Source organism: Theropithecus gelada, chromosome 4 (assembly GCF_003255815.1).
Source record: "Theropithecus gelada isolate Dixy chromosome 4, Tgel_1.0, whole genome shotgun sequence".
NCBI lineage: Eukaryota > Metazoa > Chordata > Mammalia > Primates > Cercopithecidae > Theropithecus > Theropithecus gelada.
Window position 1 is genome coordinate 78589603 of NC_037671.1, and position 26396 is coordinate 78615998.

The 26396-nt window shown below is 38.9% G+C and overlaps 1 protein-coding gene across 2 annotated transcripts in view; it reads left to right on the top strand.

The window, feature by feature from the left end:
- Nucleotides 1-24779, top strand: part of SH3BGRL2 (SH3 domain binding glutamate rich protein like 2) — a 273913-nt gene extending 249134 nt beyond the window's left edge. For both annotated transcript variants that reach the window (XM_025383663.1, XM_025383660.1), the window contains exons 2-4: nt 339-524; nt 20447-20527; nt 23758-24779. In XM_025383663.1, coding sequence (XP_025239448.1) covers nt 339-524; nt 20447-20527; nt 23758-23769 — 279 coding nt within the window. In that variant the 3' untranslated portion in view covers nt 23770-24779. The remainder of the gene's footprint in view (nt 1-338; nt 525-20446; nt 20528-23757) is intronic.
- Nucleotides 24780-26396: the final 1617 nt, after the last annotated feature.

Genomic DNA, 26396 nt, shown 5'->3' on the forward strand with positions numbered 1-26396 from the left:
GAAGAAATGACTGTGTTAGTGACCGGGTGCGGTGGCTCATACCTGCAATCCCAGCACTTTGGGAGGCTGAGGTGGGTAGATTACTGGAGCCTAGGAGTTTGAGACCAGCTTGGGCAACACAGAGACTCCATCTCAAAACAGAACGACAACATCAAAGAAACAACTGTGTTGGGACTGGCTTAGTCCTCCACTGGGTATCTAGTGAGTGGACAGTGTGTGACACCTATATAAATCACCTCTTTTTATGTATCAATGACATAAATCTAGTTCAGTTTGGAAGTATATACCTACTGTTTCAGATAAGGATTTCTACTTATTTGTTTGTCTTCTCTCTTTAGATAAAGAAGAAGCAGCAAGATGTGGTTAGATTTCTGGAAGCCAACAAGATAGAGTTTGAGGAGGTGGATATCACAATGTCAGAAGAACAGAGGCAGTGGATGTACAAAAACGTCCCCCCGGAAAAGAAACCCACTCAGGGCAACCCCCTGCCCCCTCAGATATTCAATGGCGACCGATACTGTGGAGTAAGTGGCTAGACTGTTATCATGCTGTTTCTTTTTATTATTCAAAACACATGTCACTTAGAGTTCAGGTGGGTTTTTCCAGTGAAGACTGTGACTTCACCCAATGCCCATTCAGGTCCGCAAGTCTAACAGAGGGTGAAGTTGAGAAGGGATGTGAGTCCGAGGTCATGGACTGTGTATGTATGTGCAAGGGCTGTGTGGTATGTGAATGTGAGTGCACATTTGTCTGTCGGTCTGAGCTCTGTCTTTGCTTTGGGAACAGCAGTAGGAAGGGAAGCTCTGTGTGTGTGTGTTTGTATGCATGTATGTATGTGTGTATTCTGTTCTAAATTTTGAAGCATTAAAAATAATCATTTTATTGCCGGGCGCGGTGGCTCAAGCCTGTAATCCCAGCACTTTGGGAGGCCGAGATGGGCGGATCACGAGGTCAGGAGATCGAGACCATCCTGGCTAATACGGTGAAACCCCGTCTCTATTAAAAAATACAAAAAAACTAGCCGGGCGAGGTGGCGGCGCCTGTAGTCCCAGCTACTCGGGAGGCTGAGGCAGGAGAATGGCGGGAACCCGGGAGGCGGAGCTTGCAGTGAGCTGAGATCCGGCCACAGCACTCCAGCCCGGGCGGCAGAGCGAGACTCCGTCTCAAAAAAAAAAAAAAAAAAAAAAAAAAAAAAAAAAAAAAATCATTTTATTATTAAATTATTAATAAAATTATTTTTTGATTAATACATTTTAGGGGGCAGAGTAGTAGAGGGGAATAATTATCTTTGAATATCCCTTTATGGTATAAATAACTGCTAATAGCTGATTGTAAACCAGAGTTCCATTTCTTATGATAATGAGCCAGAGGGATGATTAAGAATATCAGTGCACCTCATATATGAACATATATCGGGTGCTTTCCTGCTGCATGTAGCATAGGAGAAGATGAAGAAGTCACTTTCATCTATTTATCTACCTACTTTCTTACTCCTTAGGTTAAGAAAAATAGTTGAGAAACTTCTGTCTAAAGAGTAAGTTAGGATTTGCCTTTTTCCATATCTCTGAGTATCTAAGTCAGTGTTTATTTTTGGACCTGTACTATAGTTATTTAAGGACGGTCTAAAGAAGAAGGAGCCACAGAGCTGAGGTGCTTGAGATGAAATAAATACTAGGCTGTAATTGGCATGGAGGAAAGGAATAACAGAGAGCCTTTGGTGGCTTCAAGGAAAACAATCCCTTCCCCCACGTGCATAATGGAGAATGAGGAGTTGCAACATAAAGCCGTGTGTAGATTATACAGAGAATTCTTACCTGTAGCATCCTGAGGAGAATCCTGAACATGGCGTTAGACATAACTGAGTTCTAGTTCTGCCTTATGTCATCTGGGACAGCTTTGGAAAGTTACTTATCTTTTTAAAAGCCCAAGTTTTCTTATCTTTAAGCAAGGGATAGTATCTGTCTTACTTTGTGATAGTTTCGAAAGCATTTCTTAAGCATATTATTATATAAAAATGAAGGCTGTTATTTTATGGGATTTTTAATATCATTATTTTATATTTTATTGAGAGAAGTGTGTGGTAACCAAGGGTGTATTTTATTCATGATTAGCAAGGATATAAAATGTACTCTTGTGCCTGCAGACCTAAATGATGTAATAGCTGAAAATGTTTGCAAAGTATACAGTTCAAAATAAAATAAAGCTGTAAGTCAAATAGTGCTAGAAGGCTTAAAACAAATATCTAGCAGTTTTCTGTCCTTCAGACTTCGAGGCGATGAAAATGCTTTTCTAGTCTTAGGGTTTAATGGTAGTTTCTGGGTACAGAATTCTAGGTTGGAAAGGATTTTGATGATACTGATTCAGTGTCCCCTAGTTTTCAGTGCTACAATTGAGATGTCTAATGCCGTTTTCCTTGATTGTTTATATGTTTTTGTCAGTTTTTTCTATGAAAAATTTTAATCTCTTATTCATATATGTATTCACCACATCTTTTGGTGAATTACTATGGTATGAGCTATTTTTCATTCATTGTGCTGAGTGCTCAGTATGCCTTTTAAGAAATTCTGTGATTGCTGATTACATGTGTTCTTATATTATTTTTCCTGAAAATTGTCTCCCTACTTTTTTCCTTGTTCCCTTTCTCTTGAGTGCCTATTAATTTGGATATTGGATTTCTGACATTGATTTTCTAATACTTTAATCTTTTTTTTCTAATGTCCACCTATTTGATTTTTGATCTTTCTGAGAAAGTACAAAATCCTTTCAATGAATTTTTGTCCTTTTCTCCCCATTTCTTGCTCTGTGATTCTTTTTAATAATGTTGTATTTCTATTAAATAAATACAAGATCTTAACTAAAGATATTAAATATGATTTATTTGAAGTTTTCTTCTGTTACTGTGTTGTTCCTGTTTTCACTGATTTTTTTTTTCACTTCGTTTTGGTTATTTTTCTCAGGTGGGGTGGGCTTTCCTTAGATGTATGTCGATCCTTGTCTTTTGTTCATGTAAGAGGTGAGACTAGGAAGCTCACTAGAAGCTGCGTATGTGTCTTATATGAATGCAGGCTTGTTTCCCTGTGGGATGCCTCAGTAGCCTGTTAGCATTCTCATTGCAAATATTGATAGTAGTATCTTTTCTCAGTAGGTCTTTTCTCAGATGATGGTTTAATTTTTCCAGAGAATGGCCTTTGAGTCTCCTACTTTGGGAATCTCTGCCTGGCTATTGGAGTTCTGGACCTGTAGGGTGAGGGAAATGGAAGGTCTCACTCTCTAGCATGCAGATTTTCACTTCCTATCCCTGTTTTCAGTCTCTCTTCAGTGCCCATGTGTATACGGTTTTTTGCTTCCCTCAAGCCATGTTTATTATTAATGTATTTATATCTTCTAGCTCCTTCAAGGAGCGTGAGGCATCCTGGGATCTAACTGCTGCTTATACAGACTTTCAAACAATTTTTCTGTTTTCTGCTTTTGCCCACTCACCGTACCTTCACAATAGATGATGCCTCCAGTTCCTGACCTTTTCTGGAGCCCTACAGCTTGCTTCTTGTTGATAGTACTTCTGCAGACATTGAGTTTTGACCATTCTCTTTTTTCTAAGATCTTTCACCATTTCTCTTCCCACTTACTGCTTATTTTGTGGTTCAGGCCTTTAGATCGAATCTCCTGGCTCTATTTTGAAAATCTTTGTTGTTTTGTTGACTTATGGAGAAAAAGGAAGTAGAGACATCTTTGTTCTATCATCATAAAAGCAGATAGTGCTGTTTGAATAGAGGAATATATTGAATGAATAAAATAATATAATGTAAAATACAGTTAATCTTACTCACCTTATTTTTATCTTTTTATGACTTCTAGCTCTCTATGTATCTTTGCCCTTTGGAGTCTGTGGAAATTTTTTCAAGTAGACTCTCTGGGAGCTGGCTAGAGGTTTATATTGTATATTGATTAGACTGTGCCAGGTAAATGGCATCTTCTCTGCTTGAACGGTGTTAGTCCTGTGGTGGTGGTCATGACAGTTGTTGGCGTACGCACCGTCATCATAGTCTGTTCTGGCGAGAGTTTTGAGACAGTGTCGGCTCTTATCAAGGTTAGGTAAATTTGACTTTGACACAAGCATTAGAGGGCAACTAACCACAGGCCTTGTTCATCTCACCTGCTTCTGTACACCTTGCTTTACCTAGTGATAGTTTCTGACTGGTCTCATCTGGTTGGTTAACCTGTGGAAACCTACTACATTGCGAGTGACATGATCTAGAAAGCTTGTACATTCTTATTCTGTTTCCTGCAATTAGAAATTTATTACTTTATTTTAACCTGGATGAGCTAGGCATGTGAGACATAGAGTAAACAGCTGCTAAGCTACTTGGTAACCAGTGTGGACAATTGCCCTCTCTTTCATTTAGCAGTTGAATATCTTGCCTTTTGGAAAGAGTTCCCCACTGAATGGAATCTCCCTGGCATGACCAATCAGTTTTTTCTACCCCAGAATTTGAACACTGAGGGGATGATGTAGAAATACAGGGTCAGTTGGAGGTTGTTTGTGGCAGTGAGTGTCCGGGGGGATGGGGCCAACCATAGCTGTGGCTGGTGTCCTTATGGAGCTGATCTGGGGTGTGACATGAGTGTATTCTTGGCTACCCAGACAGGGAAATTCCTTCTGTTTTCTGAACTGGTCCTCTAGTTTTGACGTGGAGTCTTGCCAACTCCCTGTGATACCTCCATAATTCCTTTCCCTCAAAGTTGCTAGTGTCTTTCTCAGTTATTTGCATCAAGAACCCAAACTGGCACAACTTATTCCTGTTGATTCCATGGAGTGGAATCAATTCTTACTGTGAGCAGGATTCTTCCTTCTCTGAGAATGTGGGTGACGAGATTCTAAAGGTAAAGGATTCACACTTTGGCTTTTATGATGAATTGTAGTGTCTGATTTGGATTTTAGAAAGCTCTGGGCCTCATGTCCAAGGTTTTAACCCTTTATTCTCTCTCTGTGGAACTGGCATTTGTGCAATTCATCAGAAATGAAAACTTACTCACTTACACTAAAGGAAAGTACCTACTCCCCTTTCATTTCTTTTCTCTCTCTATTCAGCAAACAGGTGATTTAGATTTCTTTATATATTTTTATGAATTTAAAAATTTTCTTTTTTTTTTTTGAGACGGAGTCTTGCTCTGCCCCAGGCTGGAGTGCAGTGGTGCAATCTCGGCTCACTGCAACCTCCACTTCCTGGGTTCACGCCATTCTCCTGCCTCAGCCTCCCAAGTAGCTGGGACTATAGGCGCTCGCCACTACGCCTGGCTAATTTTTTGTATTCTTTAGTAGAGACGGGGTTTCATTGTGTTAGCCAGGATGGTCTCCATCTCCTGACCTCGTAATCCGCCCGCCTCGGCCTCCTAAAGTGCTGGGATTACAGGCGTGAGCCACCGCGCCCAGCCTAAAAATTTTCTTTATTGTGATAAAAACATATAACACCTACTATCTTAAGCACTTTTAAGTGTTCAGTTCAGTAGTATTAAATATATTTACATTGTTGTGAAGCAGATCCCTAGAACTTTTTCATCTTGCAGATCTGAAACTCTATATCCATTAAACAACTCCCCTTTGCCCCCTTCCTCAGCTCCTGGTAACCACTATTCTACTTTCTCTCTATAAAGTATCTACTTTAGATAGTTCAACTAAGTGGAATCACACACTACTTGTCTTTTTGCAACTGGCTTCTTTCACTTGGCATAATATCTTCGAGGTTCATCCATGTTCTAGCATGTGACAAGATTTCCTTCCTTATCAAGACAGCATAGTATTCCATTGTATGTATTTGCCACATTTTGTTTATTTATTCATCCATTGATGGACATTTGGATTACATTCACCTCTTGGCTATTGTGAATAGTGCTGCTATGAACATGGGTGTGCAGATATCTCTTTGAAACCCTGTTTTCAGTTCTTTTAATTTTTAAAATTATTTTATATTTCTTTTATTTTAGATACAGGGAATACATGTACAGGTGTGTTACATGGGTATATTTCACTAAGATAGTGAGCATAGTACCCAATAGGTAGTTTTTTGACCCATATCCACTTCCCTTCCCACTCTAGTAGTTTGCAGTGTCAATTGTTCGCATTTTATGTCCGTGGGTCCTTGATGTTCAGCTCCCACATGTATGTGAGAACATGCAGTATTTGGTTTTCTGTTGGCCATTCTCACTGATGTGAGATGGTATCTCATTGTGATTTTGATTTGCATTTCTCTAATGATTAGTGATGAACATTTTTTCGTGTTTTTTTTTGGCTGCTTTTATGTATTCTTTTGAGAAGTGTCTGTTCATGTCCTTTTAATGGGATTATTTGTTTTTTGCTTGTTGATTTAAGTTCCTTATAAATTCTGGATATTAGACCTTTGTCAGAAGCATAGTTTGTGAATATTTTCTCCCATTTGTAGGCTGTTTACTCTATTGATAGTTTCTTTTAAATATATATCTAGAAGTGAGATTGCTAGATTGTATGGTAGTTCTATTTTTAATTTTGGGAGGAATAGCCAAATTATTTTCTATAGCAATTGTACCATTTTGCCTACCAAGATTACCTACCAACATTGCAGAGAGGTTCTAACTTCTACACATCCTCACCAACACTTGTTATTTTTTGTTATTTTTTAGATGGTATCTACTCTTATGAGCGTGAGGTGATAACTCATTGTGGTTTTGATTTGCATATCTCTGATGATTAGCGATGTTGAGCATCTTTTGAATGTGTTTGTTAGCCATTTGTATATTATCTTTGAAAAAGTATCTGTTCAGGTTCTTTGCTCATTTTAAAATTAGGTTATTTGATTTTTTTGTTTTTGAGCTGTTGGTGTCCTTTATATATTTGGATATTAATCCCTTATCTGATTGGCAAATATTTTCCCCCACTCCATAAGTTGCCTTTTCACTCTGTTGATTGTGTCCTTTGATGAACAAAAGGTTTTAAGCTTAATGTAGTCCCGTTTGTCTGTTTTTGCTCTTGTTACTTGTGCTTTTGGTATCATATCTGGGAAATCATTGTTTGCCAAATCCAATGTCATGGAGCTTTTCCCCTGTGTTTTCTTCTAGAAGTTTTATAGTTTTGGGCCTTGGGTTTATGTCTTTAATCTGTTTCGAGTTAGCTTTTGTACCTAGTGTAACATTAGGTTCTAACTTCATTCTTTTGCATGTAGATACCCAGTTTTCCCAATACTGTTGAAGAGACCATCTTTTTTCTCAATGAATGGTCTTGGTATGCTTGTCTGTTATTTGACCATATATAGAAGGGTTTATTTTGGACTCTCTGTTCTGTGCTATTAGTCTATATGTATGTCTCTATGTAGTATCACACTGTTTGATGACTATAGCTTTGTAATATGTTTTGAAATCAGAAAGTGTAAGTCCTTTAACTTTGTTCTTTTTCAAAATTGTTTTGGCTCTTCAGGGTCCGTTGATTTGCCATATGAATTTTAGGATGAGTTTTTTTTCTATTTCTGCAAAAACTGCTGTTGAAATTTTAATAGGGATCATGTTGAATCTGTAGATTGCTTTGGGTATTATTGACATCTATAATATTATCTTCTAATCCATGAACATGGGATATCCATTTATTTGAATCTCCTTTAAATTTTTTCAGCATGTTTTGTAGTTTTCAGTGTACAAATCTTTTGCCACTTAGTTAGGTTTATTCCTATTTTATTATTTTTGATGCTGTTGTAAATAAAATTGTTTTCTTAATTTTCTTTTTCAGTTATTTATTTGCTTTATATATTGCCTCTTTGTAATTATTATTATTTTTTTTTGAGATGGAGTCTCGCTCTGTAGCCCACGCTGGAGTCCCAATAATGGGATTAGGTTCTTCATGCTTCAGAAAAGATCCCAAATGCACTTAAAACATATGATCCCAAGACATTGTTCCCAAAAGTCTTACATAAACACTGCACTTGAGAACAGCTGCAACTGTGTACACTTAGTTGTGCTTGGGCTGTGCTTCTGAGCCTCCACAAATGGTAAGAAAATGCTAACACATCTCCTTGTCTCCTTCCATGACAAGATGATTATTATATGTGTTGCTGATAAAACCAGAGTTGGGTTTCTCAGTACCTGGGGGTGCCCAAAGTCAGAGAATAAAGACAGCCCATCTGCCCAGAACATCCACTTGACTTGAAGATTTTCACCATGTTGCAAAACTTAATATTTTTAATAGCAAAACAAACACTGGTACTATAAAGACACATGCACACGTATGTTTATTGCAGCACTATTCACAATAGCAGAGACTTGGAACCAACCCAAATGTCCATCAATGATAGACTGGATTAAGAAAATGTGGCACATATACACCATGGAATACTATGCAGCCATAAAAAAGGATGAGTTCATGTCCTTTGCAGGGACATGGATGAAGCTGGAAACCATCATTCTCAGCAAACTATCACAAGGACAGAAAATTAAACACCACATGTTCTCACTCATAGGTGGAAATTGAACAATGAGATCACTTGGACACAGGGCGGAGAACATCACATACCAGAGCCTGTTGGGGGGTAGGGAGCTAGGGGAGGGATAGCAGTAGGAGAAATACCTAATGTAAATGATGAGTTGATGGGTGCAGCAAACCAATATGGTACATGTATACCTATGTAACAAACCTGCACATGTGCCCTAGAACTTAGAGTATAATAACAATAAAAAGAAAACTGGCATATTATAAGTCAAGATGTCTCATTTCCATTAAGTTTTAAGATTAAACAAAGGTTCAAAGGAATTTCACATCTGTGGGGCCTCCTTCAAAATCCGTGCTTCAATCCTCTAGATCAGGGATCAAGCCACCTAGTAAACATTTTAGACTTTGAGGGCCATGTAGTTCTCTATTGCATATTCTTTTCTGTTTTGGTTTTTATTAGTTGTTTTTATTTTGTTTTTCAACCTTTACAAATACAAACATCCTTCCTTTTTTTTTTGAGATGGAGTATCGTTTTGTTGCCCAGGCTGGAGTGCAGTGGCACAATCACCACTCACTGCAGTCAGGTTCAAGCAATTTTCCTGCCTCAGCCTCTCGAGTAGCTGGGACTGCAGGCACACGCCACCATGCCTGGCTAATTTTTGTATATTTGGTAGAGGTGGGGTTTCACCATGTTGACCAGGATGGTCTTGATATCCTGACCTTGTGATCCACCCGCCTCAGCCTCCCAAAGTGCTGGGATTACGGGCATGAGCCACCGCTGCTGGCTGTAAACATCCTTCTTAGCTCACAGTCCCTTCCACCGTCTGCCCCTGCTCTGGACATTCCATTCACATTTCCCTCTGCCTTTTGGAGTTCCTTAGTGGATATATTTGAGAAACACTGGATTGGCTGTTTCCCAGGTCTCTGTCCTGACAATTGAGTGTGTCATCTAGTAGAATGGAGTAGAACAAAACAATGGACAGAAATTTTGACCTACCTCGTAGCCTGTCTGCAGTAATAACGTGTTACTAGAGTTCTGTTTAGAGTCAGTGAGAAGAAAAAAAAGCAAAAGTCCAAAATTGTAACTATTATCCACAGGAGATTGTGCTCTAGTTTGAAGATATGGATGTTATTTATTTAGGGCTAATGGCTACATCTACTATATGATACTTAAGGGAAAGCCCTAAAAAATCACCCTACACGATCTTCCTTACCTCATATACCCAGTTGATTACCAAATCCTGTAATTTTTACATCCTCCATAATTCTGCCCTGTTTTTCTCTCAAAGCTCAATCCAAAGGTGTATTGTTATTACACTTTCTCTAATTAACTAGGACTCTGGTTATTAGTTCCTCTCCCCCATGCCCAGCAAACTTGTGCCTTATTATTGCTATTATGATAATTATAGGTTTTTTTCATGTCTTTGCCTTCAGTTGGTTTCCAAGCACCGTGTGCTCACCTTTACCCTATTTATCTTAGTATGTGGTATCCATTAGGTTGCTAGGAACACAGAACATACCTAACAAACATGGTTATATGAATGGGTAAATACCTACACAGGTGTTTTCAGCTCAGGAGGTAGCCAGCCCATTCTGTTGGGACATGCCTTGTCAAGGTTCTGAGCATTTGCAGTATATAGTTTGAAGTCCGTTAAGCCAGACTGTGCTGCATTCCCATTTTATTAATAAAGTTCAAAGCCAGATTGTTAAAAGCAATCTTATTGAATCTACTTTTAAAATTTTACGATGAAATCCGTTTAGAAAACTAACTCTGTTAGAAGCTCACCTATCCCACAGGTAGCATTTTCTTAGGAACATTTATCTGCATTTGAAAATCTGTATTCCAAGGCCTTGTGTCTAAAAGATCAGTTATCTAATCAAGGAGAATCTTCTCCATCAGATATTTTCCTGTAAATATTCCTATGTGGCATCTTTCCAGATACCAGGAGGGGAAAGTTGAGTAGTAGAGAGGGTGTGATACAAATTCCCCTTTATGGTTGATTGCTGGTCAGCTGCGTGCCCGGAAGCAGAGCGATGTAATTAGATATTCTCTGCTGTTTTATCTTTTCGGTATAACTCTAGCTTTTATTCTTCCGTCTATAAATGTTTAATCTCCCATTTTCACCTTCCTGAGTTGTTTGCCTTAATATTCTACAGTGATGAATTCCTGGGATGTGACTTTCATAAAAATGATGACTTGTGCTGTGAATACTGAAAGCTTTCATCCAGACAGTTTGAGGCCTCCCCAGTTGCATGACTAGCGGTATATCTTAACTAATATCCAAACTGGTGGTTTTCTTTCTGTTTCAAATTCTCTCTCTTTCTGAGCCTTATGCAATTGGAGTTAATGAAGAGAGAACAAAACTGTTAAGACAATCAGGACTTGTTAATATCAATGTCAAGAGAAAGGGTCGAAAGTGAAAAGTTGGTTTTCCTCTGCTCTTCTTTAATGCAGCTTCCCTCATTTCCCCAACATGTAGCCTTTTCATGAGGCTCTGCTTTGTCATTTTTCTAAGTTATTGCCATTCATGTATTAATGTCTATATCCCTTGATTTTAAATATTGGATAGTATTTACTTTTTCCTTTGAAAGTTGAAGAGAGGGCCGGGCGCGGTGGCTCAAGCCTGTAATCCCAGCACTTTGGGAGGCCGAGACGGGCGGATCACGAGGTCAGGAGATCGAGACCATCCTGGCTAACACGGTGAAACCCCGTCTCTACAAAAAAAAATACAAAAAACTAGCCGGGCGATGTGGCAGGCGCCTATAGTCCCAGCTACTCGGGAGGCTGAGGCAGGAGAATGGCGTGAACCCGGGAGGCGGAGCTTGCAGTGAGCTGAGATCCGGCCACTGCACTCCAGGCTGGGCGACAGAGCGAGACTCCGTCTCAAAAAAAAAAAAAAAAAAAAAGAAAGTTGAAGAGAAATTGACATTCTTATAGCTTCTCTCATTTCTCCCCCATTTTGATATATGAATACGCATACACACATGAATTGCTTAAGTATGTCACACTGTCTTCTGTAACTATAATTATATAAATGTATATGTATATTGTTATAATTATATAAATACTATTCCCTACAGAACTGCTTAGTGTGAGCAGCCATAGATAGAGGAGGGTATGTAATCTTATGTTACTAAATCCCTGTGGCTTAAGGGAGAATGACACAAATGTCAATATCCAAGGGAATCTCTTAATACATTTTAACCTTTTCATTTCTTCCACTTCACATTTGTCTGGCAAACCTATGAGAGAAATAACTTTTCCTTCTTGTATTTTTTTTTTTAATTTGCGTGGACTATGTCCTGAAAATAATTTTGTTAACATAGTGTGCCTACCTAGTAAACCTTCTGAATGCTTTAATTTTTTGTAAGTCTTTCATTCTTAATTGATCATTTTGTTTAATATGAAAGACTAGATTTAAAACCAAGTTCCCCCAGGAAGCATTATTCCATTTTCCATATTCTTTGTATTGATTGGAAGACTTCATGCTTGCTAAATTAGATTCTTAAAGGTAGGTTGTTTTGCTTCTCTTTTAGAGAAGGTTTTAGGGTTTTCTTGGAGCTCTAGAATTTCATCAGTATGTGCCTTTAAAAAAAAATTCTGCTCAGCAATTAATAGGACTGCTCAATCTGAAAACTAATGTCTTTTTTTCACTGGAGAGCAAGTTCTGTTATTTCTTTGCCCCCTTTTTCCCCCCTCACTTCCATTGTCTTTCCTTTTCATCTTCAGGATCTTTTTCCTTTTGGATGAAGTTTTACCCTTATGTTCTGACTTTCAATACTCATGACTTACCTAATAATTTCCATCTCTTGGTCTTGATATTCTACATTCTGAGAGGCATTTGTAACTTTTATCTTCTAGATCTCTAGCCTGGTTTTTAGCTCTATGCTATCCTGCTTTTTATTCTTTTTATCTACTTTCTAATTTGGCAATCAAACTTAATTTTCAGGAGCTCTTTTGTTTCTTACTCCTTTAAAAATAGTGGCTTGTTCTTGTTTTGTGGATGCAGCATTTTCTTTAATCTCTCCAAGGATATTAGTTAGCAAGCATTTTTTTTTTTACGTTTTGTATATTCTGTAAGTTATCTCTGTGTTCTCCAGCACTAGTTCTAGTTGTTGGTTTTTTGTCTGTCTTAGGAGCCTTTTGTCTTTCTTAGGCTTGGCTTCCCCCAGTAACTCACAGGCCTGCTTTCCTTTGAGTAGGAAGGTTAAATAAGACTGTGAAAGAGAGTGGGGGCAGCACGAAGCAGACTGGAACTCCTCAGGTGCCCATGAAAGAGCCACACCCAGGCAGCAATGGACTTCAGTGCGTGTCCGTCCAACGTGAACTTCCTTTCCATTTTTCCCTTTCTGTGTCTGATGTGGGGTCCAGGGTAACCACAGACTCTGCTGGCCTCTCTCAGGTCCCTGAAGCCTCACCAGGAGTTTTCAGCATATAGGCAGCGAGTGTTCTTTGGAGAGCACTTCTCTGGAGCTCTGGCCACACTGGGAAAACAAACTGTCTAAGCCGTTACAAATGTACTTCTTTTTACATTGATGGCCCCACCATAGTCTGCTCCAGATTGTTGTGTTCATTGTCTCAGGCTCGTGATTGCTGTGCAGGCTCCTTGGGAAGGACTGTTCTTCTATTGGTTTGGGCTGTGGTTCCCCCTGCTGTGTTTTCTCTGTTTGATTGCATTTTATATATTCTGGGTATTTATTAAAATTGTATGGCTGGTTCCTGTTCCTAGGTTTTTCCCCCTCCAGTTTAAATTGGCTCTTGGGTAAGAGGGGAAGTAGATGTATTTGCTTACTTTGTTGTCTTGAACCTGTATGGTCAGAACTATTAAACATGAATTAGGAATTTGAGATTCTCACCTTTGGGTTTGCTCATATTTTGGTATTTGGCAATAAAAATTGCCAAAATGAAGCTGTTTTAGATAACTGCATCTTATCTATCCTGCCAGAATTGGACTTGTCTACTGTTTTTTGATTTCTATAGCAAGATTTCATAAAGTATAGCACTAACAACCTTTATCCACTAAATCAAGAAATTCTGCTTAGAGGCTACCCTCCGGCTTGAAAGAAAATTTGAGAAGCAGCCGCTGTTCATTTTAAGCAGCTGTAGCAACTCCCGTAGTCTTAAAAAATTACTTTTTAAAAAATATTCTTCTTTTGGGTAAAACAAATTTACTTTGGCTCATTTAGAACTGATTGCTGCTACACCATTTCCTTGTTTTTGTTCCCTCCAGCCTTCTGTTTGGTTATGTCCTTGGCATGAAGAAATAATGTGGGCCTGTCACTTAATTGTGATTGTCTTAGCTGTGGGAAGCAATACAACCTATCGGAGTGGCTGCTGTGGGCTTTCCTAACTGTTCTCTCCAGAGACACTGAAAGGGCAAAGAACATTAAGGTGTTTGTCTCAGATGCTTGCTTAGTCTATAATGGTCTAATCGGAGTGCACAGATAATGTCCTTAGGTAAGCTTTGTGGAGGAATGAAACTGTTGTTAACTCTACCTCTTGTAGATTTTATCATGAGCTTAGAAATGTCTCTAACAGTGGTTTTCGCTTGAACATAAACAGAAGTATAGGTGATGAGAGATTTCAAAAAAACAAAAACAAAAAACCACAACAGTTTAGGTTGCTATATTCTTAAAATTACAGCATTTAGATAAATGTTCCCTTAGTGAGTTTGAGTAGCTTGGTTATGCTATTATCTATACAGTTCAGAGATTTTTCTTTTTGTCAGCAGTTGGCATTAGAAACAAAGTGAATTTTTTGTCCTTTGTCTTAAGTGGAATGAAAATGCACCAGCTTCTGAAATGGGCAATTTTACCTTGAATATGATTTATGTGGTTATATCTTTCTGCAAAGTAAATATTTACTAATCATCATATTCTGTAATTACAAAAGGTTGATTGTCCTGAAATGTGCAATCTCAAGATGTAGACTTACACAACACTTTAGGGAGAATGCCTTAGACTATAAGGAATTCAGTGAGCCTATTTGGAAACTTTATGTGAGTTTTAAAAATACAATGCTTTCAACCTTTGTAGTAGGAATCCTAATGTATTTTTTAAATATGTATAAGCCTGACAAGTAAAACAAATTTGATAAGACAACAGATTTTTTTCTTTTATTTAGGAATGCTTAAGAATTTGTATCTTAATAGGAAGTAGTTTTAAATGTTTTAATACTGTATTAATCTTAAATTATTTCACATGCAGTTTAACTTATCTCTGTCATACCTACTTTTTGCTTAAACATGACAAAGAAAATATTAATAGTTTCACTTTATATTTACATACTTTAGGATTCATCAGGCCACTCAAAAGCTTCTGAATGTTAGAAAGTAAATTTTTCACACAATTCTTTTTTTTTTTTTTTTTTTTTTTTGAGACGGAGTCTGGCCCTGTCGCCCAGGCTGGAGTGCAGTGGCCCGATCTCAGCTCACTGCAAGCTCCGCCTCCCGGGTTTACACCATTCTCCTGCCTCAGCCTCCCAAGTAGCTGGGACTACAGGCACCCGCCACCTCGCCTGGCTAGTTTTTTGTATTTTTCAGTAGCGACAGGGTTTCACCGTATTAGCCAGGATGGTCTCGATCTCCTGACCTCGTGATTCACCAGTCTCGGCCTCCCAAAGTGCTGGGATTACGGGCTTGAGCCACCGCGCCCGACCCACACAATTCTTTAAAACCGGTAAATAACAGAATAGAAATAGGATTTACTTAATTGTTACTAACATGATATACCTAAAACATGGCATGTCATTAATTAACAAATGCAATTCATCTATCTACATGACAGAAATTATTGGTAACGTGGTGTCTGTTGGGTACTAGTGTAACACTGACTTTTAAAAATTATTGTCTTTAAATCATTCTCTTTTTTAAGCTAATTACCAAATTTTATATTTGTCATTTGGAAGGAGTTAATTACCTTAAGTAAAAATTTCTGCTCTTTTGGGTGGATCCCATTCAATTTCTAGGTAAGAAGCACCCTGCTGGCAATACTGATAGGGCACTGAGTTAAAGGTTCATAACATAAAAATAACACTTATAATTATTATGGGAGAAATACAGCTTAAGAGAAATTTTTCTTTTCTAAAAGTAAAAAATGTTGCCATTCTGAGATTTCTAAACATCTGACATTTCTAAATACCTTTCTTGGTGACTGAAACTTCAAGAATGGTTTCAGTTTAATATGGACAAATGGAGTATTGATAATGTTACATATTTTCTCTACATGAGAGAAAATGTTATATATACACTTTTTTTTTTTTTTTAATTGAGACAGGGTCTTGCCCTGTTGCTCAGGCTGGAGTGCAGTGGTGCAATTCTAGCTCACTGCAGCCTCAAAATCTGTCTATTTTATGGGTATTGTTTTATATATATGAAACTTGCATGTGAGAATTTACCTTATTTCCAATTTTGTGATTTGGGGCATTGGGATCATTTTAAGGTTAAGGTTTTTAATTATAAACACTGAAACCTGAAATATAAACGTTAAGTCTCATTGTACCTTGCCTTTTGCTCTTTTACATGCACAATATTTTCGTGTTACCACTTAAATCTTTTGAAAGTAGAATTCATACTACATTTATAGAGATTGAGTGAGGCATTGCTTCTTATATTTTCTTTTTTAAATTTCATTAACTTTTCATTTCTGCATTTCACACTGACATCAGAGTTGTTTGTTTCTGTTTTTGTTTTGACACAGGCCCTCCCTCACTCTGTCACCCATGCAGGCTGGAGTGCACTGGTGTGATCATTGCTCTCTGCATGTAGCCTTGAACTCCAGGGCTCAGTTGGTCCTCTCACCTCAGCCTCCCAAGTAGCTGGGGCTGCAGGCACATGCTGCCATCCCTGACTAATTTTTTAATTTTTTGTAGTGGCAGGGTCTCGCTGTGTTGCCCAGGCTGGATCAAACCCCTGGCCTCAAACAATCCTCACACCTCAGCCTCCTAAAGCTCTGGGATTACAGGTGTGAGCCACCCCAAATGACCATGTAAAAGATTTTTAATCACATAGAGACAGATGGTAGCCTTTTAAAACAAGAACAGGGACAGCATTTTGATGACCTCAATTTTTTCTTCTCATTAATATCTCTTCCCTTACCTATTCAGTTAAACAAGATGGGGCAATTTCCAAGTAAGTATCTCTAGGAACAGGAATACCTAGGCTGGGCTTTACACCTGGACACAGCTAACAGTCCATTTAGGAGCAACTCTACTGGATTCTCCTTTGTTTTGTAGAATTCTGGAGTACCAAGGGATTTCACTACTATTCTGATACAGAAAGAAAGAAAGTCTGAGAAGGTTAAAGGAGTTGATCAAGGTCATAGATAATTCATAGTGGTTTGCTGGACATCACATCCACGGTTGACTAAACATATACACCACTCAGTTTTCCAGAAATGAATCTGTGGTTGCATAGACAGTGGTTGGTGCAAGTAGAAGTATAAGACCCCTCTTTTTTTTTTTTTTTTTTTTGAGACGGAGTCTGGCTCTGTCGCCCGGGCTGGAGTGCAGTGGCCGGATCTCAGCTCACTGCAAGCTCCACCCCCCGGGTTTACGCCATTCTCCTGCCTCAGCCTCCCGAGTAGCTGGGACTACAGGCGCCCGCCGCCTCGCCCGGCTAGTTTTTTGTATTTTTTTAGTAGAGACGGGGTTTCACCGTGTTCGCCAGGATGGTCTCGATCTCCTGACCTCGTGATCCGCCCGTCTCGGCCTCCCAAAGTGCTGGGATTACAGGCTTGAGCCACCGCGCCCGGCAAGACCCCTCTTGACTGGGTGTGGTGGCTCATGCCTGTCATCTGAGCACTTTGGGAGGCCGAGGCAGGAAGATTGCTTGAGCCCTGGAGTTCAAGATCAGCCTGGGCAACATAATGATACCTCATCTCTACAGAGAGGTGGTCTTTTTGTAGAGGGGGTTTTCTCTAAAAAGAGGGATTATCTTTACAATAATTTTTCTCATGTGCATAGATGAATTTTTTGATTTTTTTCTACAGAAAATGAAAAAATAGCTGGGTATGGTGGTGCACACCTGTGGTCCCAACTACTTGGGAGGCTGAGATGGCAGGATCACCTGAGCCCAGGAGGTGGAGGCTGTGGTGAGCTGTGAACACACCATTGCACTCCAGTCTGGGTGACAGACTGAGACCTTATCTCAACAACAACAAAAAAGATCCTTCTACTCCCCAAACCTGATGAATTAGAGCCAGGCCATATAGGGCCTTTCACATTATATTAAGGATTTTAGTCTGTATCTTACAAGGAGTGAGAAGTCTCAAAGGAAAGGATTTAAGCAGAGGGTGAGATCAAATCTGTTTTTATAAAAATCAGTCTGTCCTCACTTTCAGAGAATGATGGGGTGGAAATAGTGAGATTAGATAAAGGTCGATAAGTTGGGGTGCTGTTGCAGAAGTCTAGCTTAGATCAGGTTGGTAGAGACCAATGTGGAAAAATTGAGAGGCTTAAGGGACATATAAACTAGTGGTTGAGGGAAGAAAGGAGTCCTGTGATGTGTTGATATCTAAGTTACAGGGCCCTGTAAATAGTGGTGCCATTTTCTGAGACGTCCAGTTTGTGGAGTGGAAGATCATGAATTGTGGTTTAGCCTGTTGTGTTTAAGAGTCTGTGAACAGTTAGTGGCTTTTATGGAACCAGAGCTCAGAAGAGAGGTCAGGGCAAGAGATGTGAATTTAATCAGGGCTATGGCTATGAATGAGCTTCCCCAGGGAAAGACTTTCAGCTGAATAGAGGCTGAATATGGTTTAGAGAGAACAGGTATACTAAGTTACATACAGTGGATATCTTAAAGGATGGAACAAATCTAGCTGTAATTTAGCCCTCTTCCTCATCTTACCACATTCAGTATAGTCAACAAATTGTCAGGTAGAGAAAGTATGTTTTGAACAGAATTATTTCTTGAACTCCCATGAGGGAATTATTACTCAACTCTTTGGAAATAGCTTCATTACAAAGAATGTAAAATTTTCAGTCCATGAGATTTTGCCTGTATTTTATGTCAAACTTTGACCTGTTTTTGTGGCATAGTTAGGATCATATTTTGTCTTATAAGAAATTACAAATTTTCTTACAAATTCCATGAAATCTCTACATCCTAGAGCCGTTAGGAATCTCCAATTGCTCAGTGTCTCATGTAGTTTCTCAAATATTACATGTTGAAATTGAACTCCAGCCTTCCCTTCAGATTTTTTTTCTCGTCTTTTTCATCAAGCCAGAAAGTTCAGAGCCATTTTAATTCTTATTTCTCCCTAATCACCCCCATCAAATCCACAACCAAGGATGATCATTTCTACCCCCAAAACGTATCTGCAGCCCGTCTGCTGCCCTCTGCCATCACCCCGGCTGCCACCATTGCTTACTGCGATTGCCAAAGTATTCCCTTTTTGCCCCTGCTTTCCTTTTTGCTGCCCTTTTTCTGAGCCATTCTCCACACAGTTATTTAGGTATTTTCTTAAAAGAAACTAGATCATTTGCTCCCTTGCTCAAAACCCTTATATGATTTCTTTTGGTACTTAAGATAAAATTCAAGATCATTTTCTTGGTTTACAAAGCCCAGCGTATGTTGATCCCTGTCCACCCTGCCAGCTTTGTGCTTCACTAGTGCTGTTCCCTGCCTAAGAATGCCCCCGTCCCCGTCCTTCACTTGGCTAACTCTATTCATCCTTCAGATGTAAACTTAAATGCCAGTTTTCAAAGAAGACTGGGCCAAATCTCTCTTTTCAGACATGTTGCTCCTTCTTGGCTTGGTCAAGGAAGGCCTTTCTTTAGAGCTGATCCTAAATGACAGAAGGAGCAGCCCGTGAAAAGCCTGAGGCTCCTGCCTTCCAAACCAGGAGACTCAATTACTAAAGCTTTTGGAGAAGAGGATGTGTACACACAACCAAATAATTCAAAGATTTTTTAATCAGACAAGGCGTGCGTTGCAGGAAGTGAATCTCTACAAGTTTAGATGCCGTTGGCTTGGCTTAACAATGGATTCATTAGCGCTCAGTGACTCCAGCACACGTGGTGCCCCATACTTGGTTTCCTTTTGGGCAGGATACATCCTAGAGTACAAAAAGTATGAATTTCAAGGTCAGTGAAACATGAACCCAAATATCAGTTCTCTCACTTATTAGCTGTCAAACTTGGACAACATATTTCTTTGCCTTGAGCCAGTCTCTAACTTGGCAGGCTGTGGTGAAGATTAAATAACATAACATTTATAAGGCACTTAGCACAAAGCAAATGCCTAAATGGCTGTGATCATCATTTGCTTACATTATTTATCCTTAGGATAAAGTTACCAAATTACCAAATTTTAAGACTGCTTTACATATGATAAATGCAAACTTTTGAAAAGAAACAGTTGAACACATTGACCAGAATTCCTTGATGCCTTCTTGTGAAGGTAGGAAGAGAAAAATGATTCTATGTTTGAGGCAAAGGTAAATATTATAGAGAATATGGTTTCCTTTAGTTTTTATTTGATCTTTTTATTCCCTCTAAGGAGATGGTCTCAAAGAATGTGGAAAACTTCAGAAGCAGAATAAGACACACTTTCATTGACACATGGAGACCTTTACAGCTTTGTTTACCCAGTGATTTTTTTCAAAGCCCTAGATAACAAAATATCAAGAGTGGAATTGGGAGGCGGTCTTCCATACTGAAGACCTAGAGTAAAATCTTAGGTCAGAGTGATTCCACACAGACAAATGTTAGTTTGGCCCACAAAGGAAAAGGAGTGTGTTCCTATTTCATTTCTGTCATCAAATGTTTTACATTTTAATCTGTCATAGGTTTTGGATTAAAAACTTGTTACATTCTTCATCATACTAAAATAAATTTTTATGCTCAAGCAGACTAATTCAGCAGATTTATTTAGCTTTTCCCTGATCTGGACGGAACAATGATACGTTTTTTACTTCCATAAAGAATTTGTCCAAAGCACCAAATAGAAAGATAATTGTTTGCTTTCGTTGGTTTATTTTCTCCTTCCCTTTTTTTTCTAGGATTATGACAGTTTTTTTGAATCCAAGGAAAGCAACACAGTCTTTTCATTTTTAGGCCTGAAACCACGGTTGGCATCAAAGGTAGGTAAATCTCTTCTTATTCTTGTTTTAGAATTCATCTCTTTTGAGTTGTTCTTAGAGATGTGGAGTGACAGTGTTAGAGGAATGCATATTTAGTTTCTTAGTTTTGGGGGTTTTGCTTCCTCTCATGTGTAATTCGAGACTACCCAGTGTTAAAACATACAACAGAGGCTAGTTTTGGGTTTTTTTCCCCCAATTTTTCAGTCGTTGCTATAAATAAGAATATTACCTTATTTCTAATTTATACCCCATTACTCCAAGAATTTAAGGTAGCAAAAACTAGTAGGTGCTTTCTGTTTAAAATTGCAATTTTTTTACTGTACATTTTTTGGAATAGCAGACTCAGAGTCTATTTAAAGGTGTTCTAAATTTACTCTCATTAGAGAAGAGATGGTCTATAATAATAAATGGTCAACCTTGAAAAAATCTTCAATTCCTTAATCAAAATATTTTGAAGCCACTTTATTAAGTCATATGTCTTAGAAAACATAAAGGAGCTGGGCGCGGTGGCTCAAGCCTGTAATCCCAGCACTTTGGGAGGCCGAGACGGGCGGATCACGAGGCCAGGAGATCGAGACCATCCTGGCTAACACGGTGAAACCCCGTTTCTACTAAACAATATAAAAAATTAGCCGGGCGAGGTGGCGGGCGACTGTAGTCCCAGCTACTCGGGAGGCTGAGGCAGGAGAATGGCATAAACCCGGGAGGCGGAGCTTGCAGTGAGCTGAGATCAGGCCACAGCACTCCAGCCTGGGTAACAGAGCGAGACTCCGTCTCAAAAAAAAAAAAAAAAAGGAAAAAAGAAAACATAAAGGAGCCAGTATTTTCTCATGTTTAGAACCAGAAATGATGTGTGTTATCACAACTTTATTAAGCTTGTAGATTCACTTTCAAAATAAGAAAAAACATTTCTTTATTAAGTAAGGTACTATTTTGATATTATTTCTTCTTTTAAAACACACATTTTAAAATTCTTTCTGATTATGAAAGTAGCCTAATTTTTTTAAATTGGGAAAATATTTAAAAAGGGTAAAATAAAGAATTAAAATCATCTCCCAGAGCTAACCACATTGACATTTTTGTGTATTTCCTTGCAGTCTTTATATACATAGTAATTGAGGTTTTGAGTGTTTCAAATTGAGACTGACTTCTAATATGTCTATTTTTAACACAACTGAAATAAAAGTACCTTCCCTAGAACTTCCATGTCTGAAAGTAGTAGGTCTTTTGAGGCTACCCAGGATTTGTACCATCTCTGGCATACCTGTAGGAGGAAGGCAGGGACCCTCAATAACATAAATTATACACCAGCATCTGCAGTGCATAGCCAATGTGAAATCTTGCTTTGTTTTTACACCAGTAAGTCCACAGATGGTTGTGGGTGGTTTCCATGCACATGTTTTAAGCAGAGGCAAAACCCACACATACCATATTTAAAGGTTCTTAAAACTATTTTTATAAAGATGAAACATTTGAATACTTGTTAGGAAAATTAGAGTGTTTTTATAACATATTTCATCCAAAGATATTAAAAGTCCAGATTTATCTTCAAAGAACTGTAAAAAACTAGGATGGGGTAGTCTAATGGATACATAAATCCAGTGGGCATCATTGTCTATGCAAAACCTTTTAAAAAATATTGTTTGTTCCCATTTTCCCCAAATATGGAAATTCTTTAGAGACTGTGGGCTGACTTTTTTATTTTTCAAAGAAATGTATTTTCTCACTAGTTTCTCAGGAAACCTATGGTCTATGAAATATACATTCTCACATGGTTTGTGGCCATAGTATTAAAGTTGATCTTGGTGTCACTGAAGTTAACCTGATTTCAGGGGACCATCCCAAAGGTAGTGAGGACCCTGGACACCACCCCCATTCAGCCCACCGTTTTCAGGGACCTAAATCAGTTGTACCTGGGCAGGAGTATCTGGGACCAGAGTAGATGTCCATAGCACAAGGTCTGTGCCACTCTCCATGAACCATTTAGGGCATTAAAGGCTAATAGCAATTCATACTTCATCGTTGTATGAGAGAAGTGAAAATATCTTCAAGAACAATTTAGCATTTTCTCTCTTCTGATCTTTTATTTTTCACCTTGGTAGTGATTCATCATATAGTCTACAGTCTAAAGCTTTGAAAGAGTGTTCACAGGTTTAATGTACTAAAAGATGAAAGCCCTCTTTTCTCTTTTCCTTTCCTACTCCCTGTGTAGTATACACACATAAAAAACACGGCAAGAAAGCCTATCAGGAAACATAAAAACATCATTGGCACCTATAATTGCTCTTACATGATAGGAGAGGACATTCACGGGCCCAACAGGCACAGGTGCAGTGTAGGCTCTGACTGGGCTGCCCTCCATAGTGGGAGGGGCAAAGGCAGGCTGGAGGTCTCTAGATGGTGGCCTACAGGCCACATTTGTGCTGGATATGTTATTTGTCCTGTGAAGAGTTTTTAAAAGTATGTAAATATTAGATGGTATGGAATCCCTGGTGGGGGTGGTGGGGTGATCTCAGTTTCCCTTGTGGTTAGCTGGAGCCCATAGTGGCTGGCCCATCATGATATCCAACTAATTCTGAGAAGGGGAGGCTGTTTCACCAATAATTTTTAGGTAGAAAACCGTCAAAGTTAAAATTTAGTAGACCCCAAGAAGGGCCTGTCGTAGAAGATTGTATTTTCAGATCCCTAGATTTCAGGGGTGATATCCAAAGTAGGTAACAACTGGTCCACATTGGATGCTGACCAGCCAGAGCTTGAACAGCCACAGAGGCCCCCTGTGCCAGGTGTCAGCTCTTTATCCATTGGCTCAAGGGGAAGGGTGTGCAGGGGCGGCAGCTGGGAGATTGGGGCAGCGACTCTTGACTAACAGGTATGGTCATACTAGAGTGGTTCTTCATCTTGGGTTGCTATTAACGAGCATCTCTGCAGGCCCTCTGAGCAAGTAGCCCCCACCCAGCCATCCACAGGTGGAACAGTACCTCTGAGAGGAATCTCAGTAGGTCATTGAAAACATGCAGCTTTCTTTCCACTTCTATATTTGGCAGGTCAGGTGGTGTGATTTAAATCTGGGCTCTGATGCTGAAACCCAGGATTAGCTCTTATCAGTCACATGGAGGTGATTTGTTATGATTTCCAGCATCTCTCTTCCTGACATTTAAAAAACCCCTGCCAAGGGTGAATTTTCTTGTCGATGTAATGCAATAACTGACCTTTTTTTTTTTTTTAAATAGGCAGAACCTTAGAGAAGAGTGGAAGATGACGGAGATGCATTTTGAAGCACCCCCTGGTACTCAGCACACACATGCTTACCTAATGCATCACTGTGACAAAAGCCACACGCATTATCAGTAACTTTGCTTGCCACGGAAAAGATGTTTTTGAAAGATGTGGATATAATGAGAATTGCATGATTGCTTTAAGCCAAATCAGGTGGTGGATTTTTTTTTTTCTTATTTTATTTGCCTGCAGTTGCCTCACTCACCTGGAAATACCGTCACCTGTTACAGGTGTACTTTCTTAATGACTGAAAGATAAGTGGGTGGCACCATCAGAGAGAAAATGTTGGATCTGCCCTAGGTTATAGTAGATGCCGGAATTGCGTAAACCCACTTATCTTTAAGCTGCCTGGATTGCATCTTTGAAATTTGTCTGCCAAGTTGTTAGAATCTTTGAATCAGAAGGAAAAAAAGCAGCGCTGTTTGACAAAGGGTGTTGAAGATTTTTGCTGCAGAATCACTTACAAACATCACGGTTCCTGTGCTTTGTAATAACACCTGGTGAAAAAGTTAGATATACTAGATTTGTTTTAGTAATGGAAACTCTTACCCCTGTATATTATCCAAGCTCCTACAGATGTTTCCAGAAATCACTGCTGTAACATCAAGTGATCAGAACCAAGTTACTGGGATGACAATAATTGCTATTTGAAATACATGCTTCTTTATTTCTTGCAAGGGGCAAGTTTCATCCAAATGCCTAAGACTGCTTGAAAGATATATTTTAAGTGGTGCACTAATTAGATAGAAAATTTATAGGAAAATTGTCTGACAAGTATCTGAAGGCATTTTCAGCTCTAGCAATTTATTTATAATACATAAGTATTCATATATTTTTTAATGCAGCTCCCCTAACAGGCAGCTGCTGCTTCTATTTTGTGAAGGGACTATATTTTTTGAAAAAGGAAAATCTCAGTTAGATATATTTTGTGAACCCTTGATTAGACATACTAAAATATACCAATATTGTAGTAAAATTTAATTTTTCCTTATGTTACTTTTCATTTGCCTCTAACTTTGCTTGCTCATATTTCTGGCCAATGTACAGCCTCATATTTTTCAGAGTAATGCAGATACTTGTTCTCATTCCGTATGTGAGCACAAGTAAGTTTTCAGAGCAACACATATGAGAAAGAGAGTAACCCGGAATTGTACTTGTCAAGAAAAATCTATACTCCTATTGGAGTGGATGCTGATAAACATCGAACATATCTACTTCATTAGAGCAGAGGCTATTTTTCTGCATTATTGTCCTTATAACAGGGATGCTTAATTTTTTTTTAAACTAAAAGAGTTTTAAATTGCCAAACATGGGAACAGCCTTGAATAGGATAAATTTTCAGAGGACTGCCTAAAATATTTTATTCCTAGCATCCTGATTCTGGACTTTTCATTATAATCTGAGCAGGAAATTTATAAGAAATTGAAAGAGCAGAAGAATTACAGTCCTGTCACATGTGCCCAGCCCTCCGCCTCATGCCTTGCTACATGTAGACTAGTCTAAAGAACTTGTTGAATGCTAAGGCTGAAATCCCAACCTGAGATTTGTAGTCCAGGATTACAACCAGAAGGAAAGTATGACAAATTTTTACTTAACTGGAGCAGACACGTGATCCACAATTTACAATTTTCTCTTCAAGGGAAGCTGTTGTCAAATTATGGATATTACTGGTTAGTTGTCATTAAGATCCAGGTCAGATTCCGTTTGGCAAATCCCAGGGACTATCCAGGAATTTTTTTTTTAACTGGATATTGTGTCTGAGTATGTGAGTCTTCTGATAAAACTTAGAATTTCTTTTTAAGCAGTTGTAAAAATTGTCATGTTGTAATTCATTACTCAGCTAACGTTTAGTCTACTCTTGCTAGTGCATGCCAAGAACCAACTTGGGAAGGTTGAGGCTTTGCAAGTTAACTGTTGGGGTTATAGAATCAATACCATACTTGCTAGACAAACCTACCCAGATTTGTCTTATATTATAATTTTTGAGTTAACCACAGTATACCTATTGTGATTATAGTAAACAGACTAGTGGGTAGTAATGCTAAATTACCATCACAGTTATGTACCATCTCCCTATCCCTTTTTTTTTTTTTTGATCAGCAAAGAAATACAGGAGACCAGCCTCGAGTGGTGCTGTACTTGTTATGAGAGAGGCAGCAGCACAGTGTGTGGCATTTACATGGTACCCAGGCTCCACAGAGTACCAAGATGTTGCTCTCTGGGACCACACTTAGTTCAGAGAATATGGGGTCCTTACTTGTATTCTTTTATCAGCTGATTTCAAAACATATAATAATAATTTTCTTGTTCCCTTCTTTTTTTTTTTTTTTTTTTTTTTTGAGACGGAGTCTCGCTCTGTCGCCCAGGCTGGAGTGCGGTGGCGCGATCTCGGCTCACTGCAAGCTCCACCTCCCGGGTTCACGCCATTCTCCCGCCTCAGCCTCCGAGTAGCTGGGACTACAGGCGCCCGCCACCACGCCCGGCTAGTATTTTGTATTTTTAGTAGAGACGGGGTTTCACCATGTTAGCCAGGATGGTCTCGATCTCCTGACCTCGTGATCCACCCGCCTCGGCCTCCCAAAGTGCTGGGATT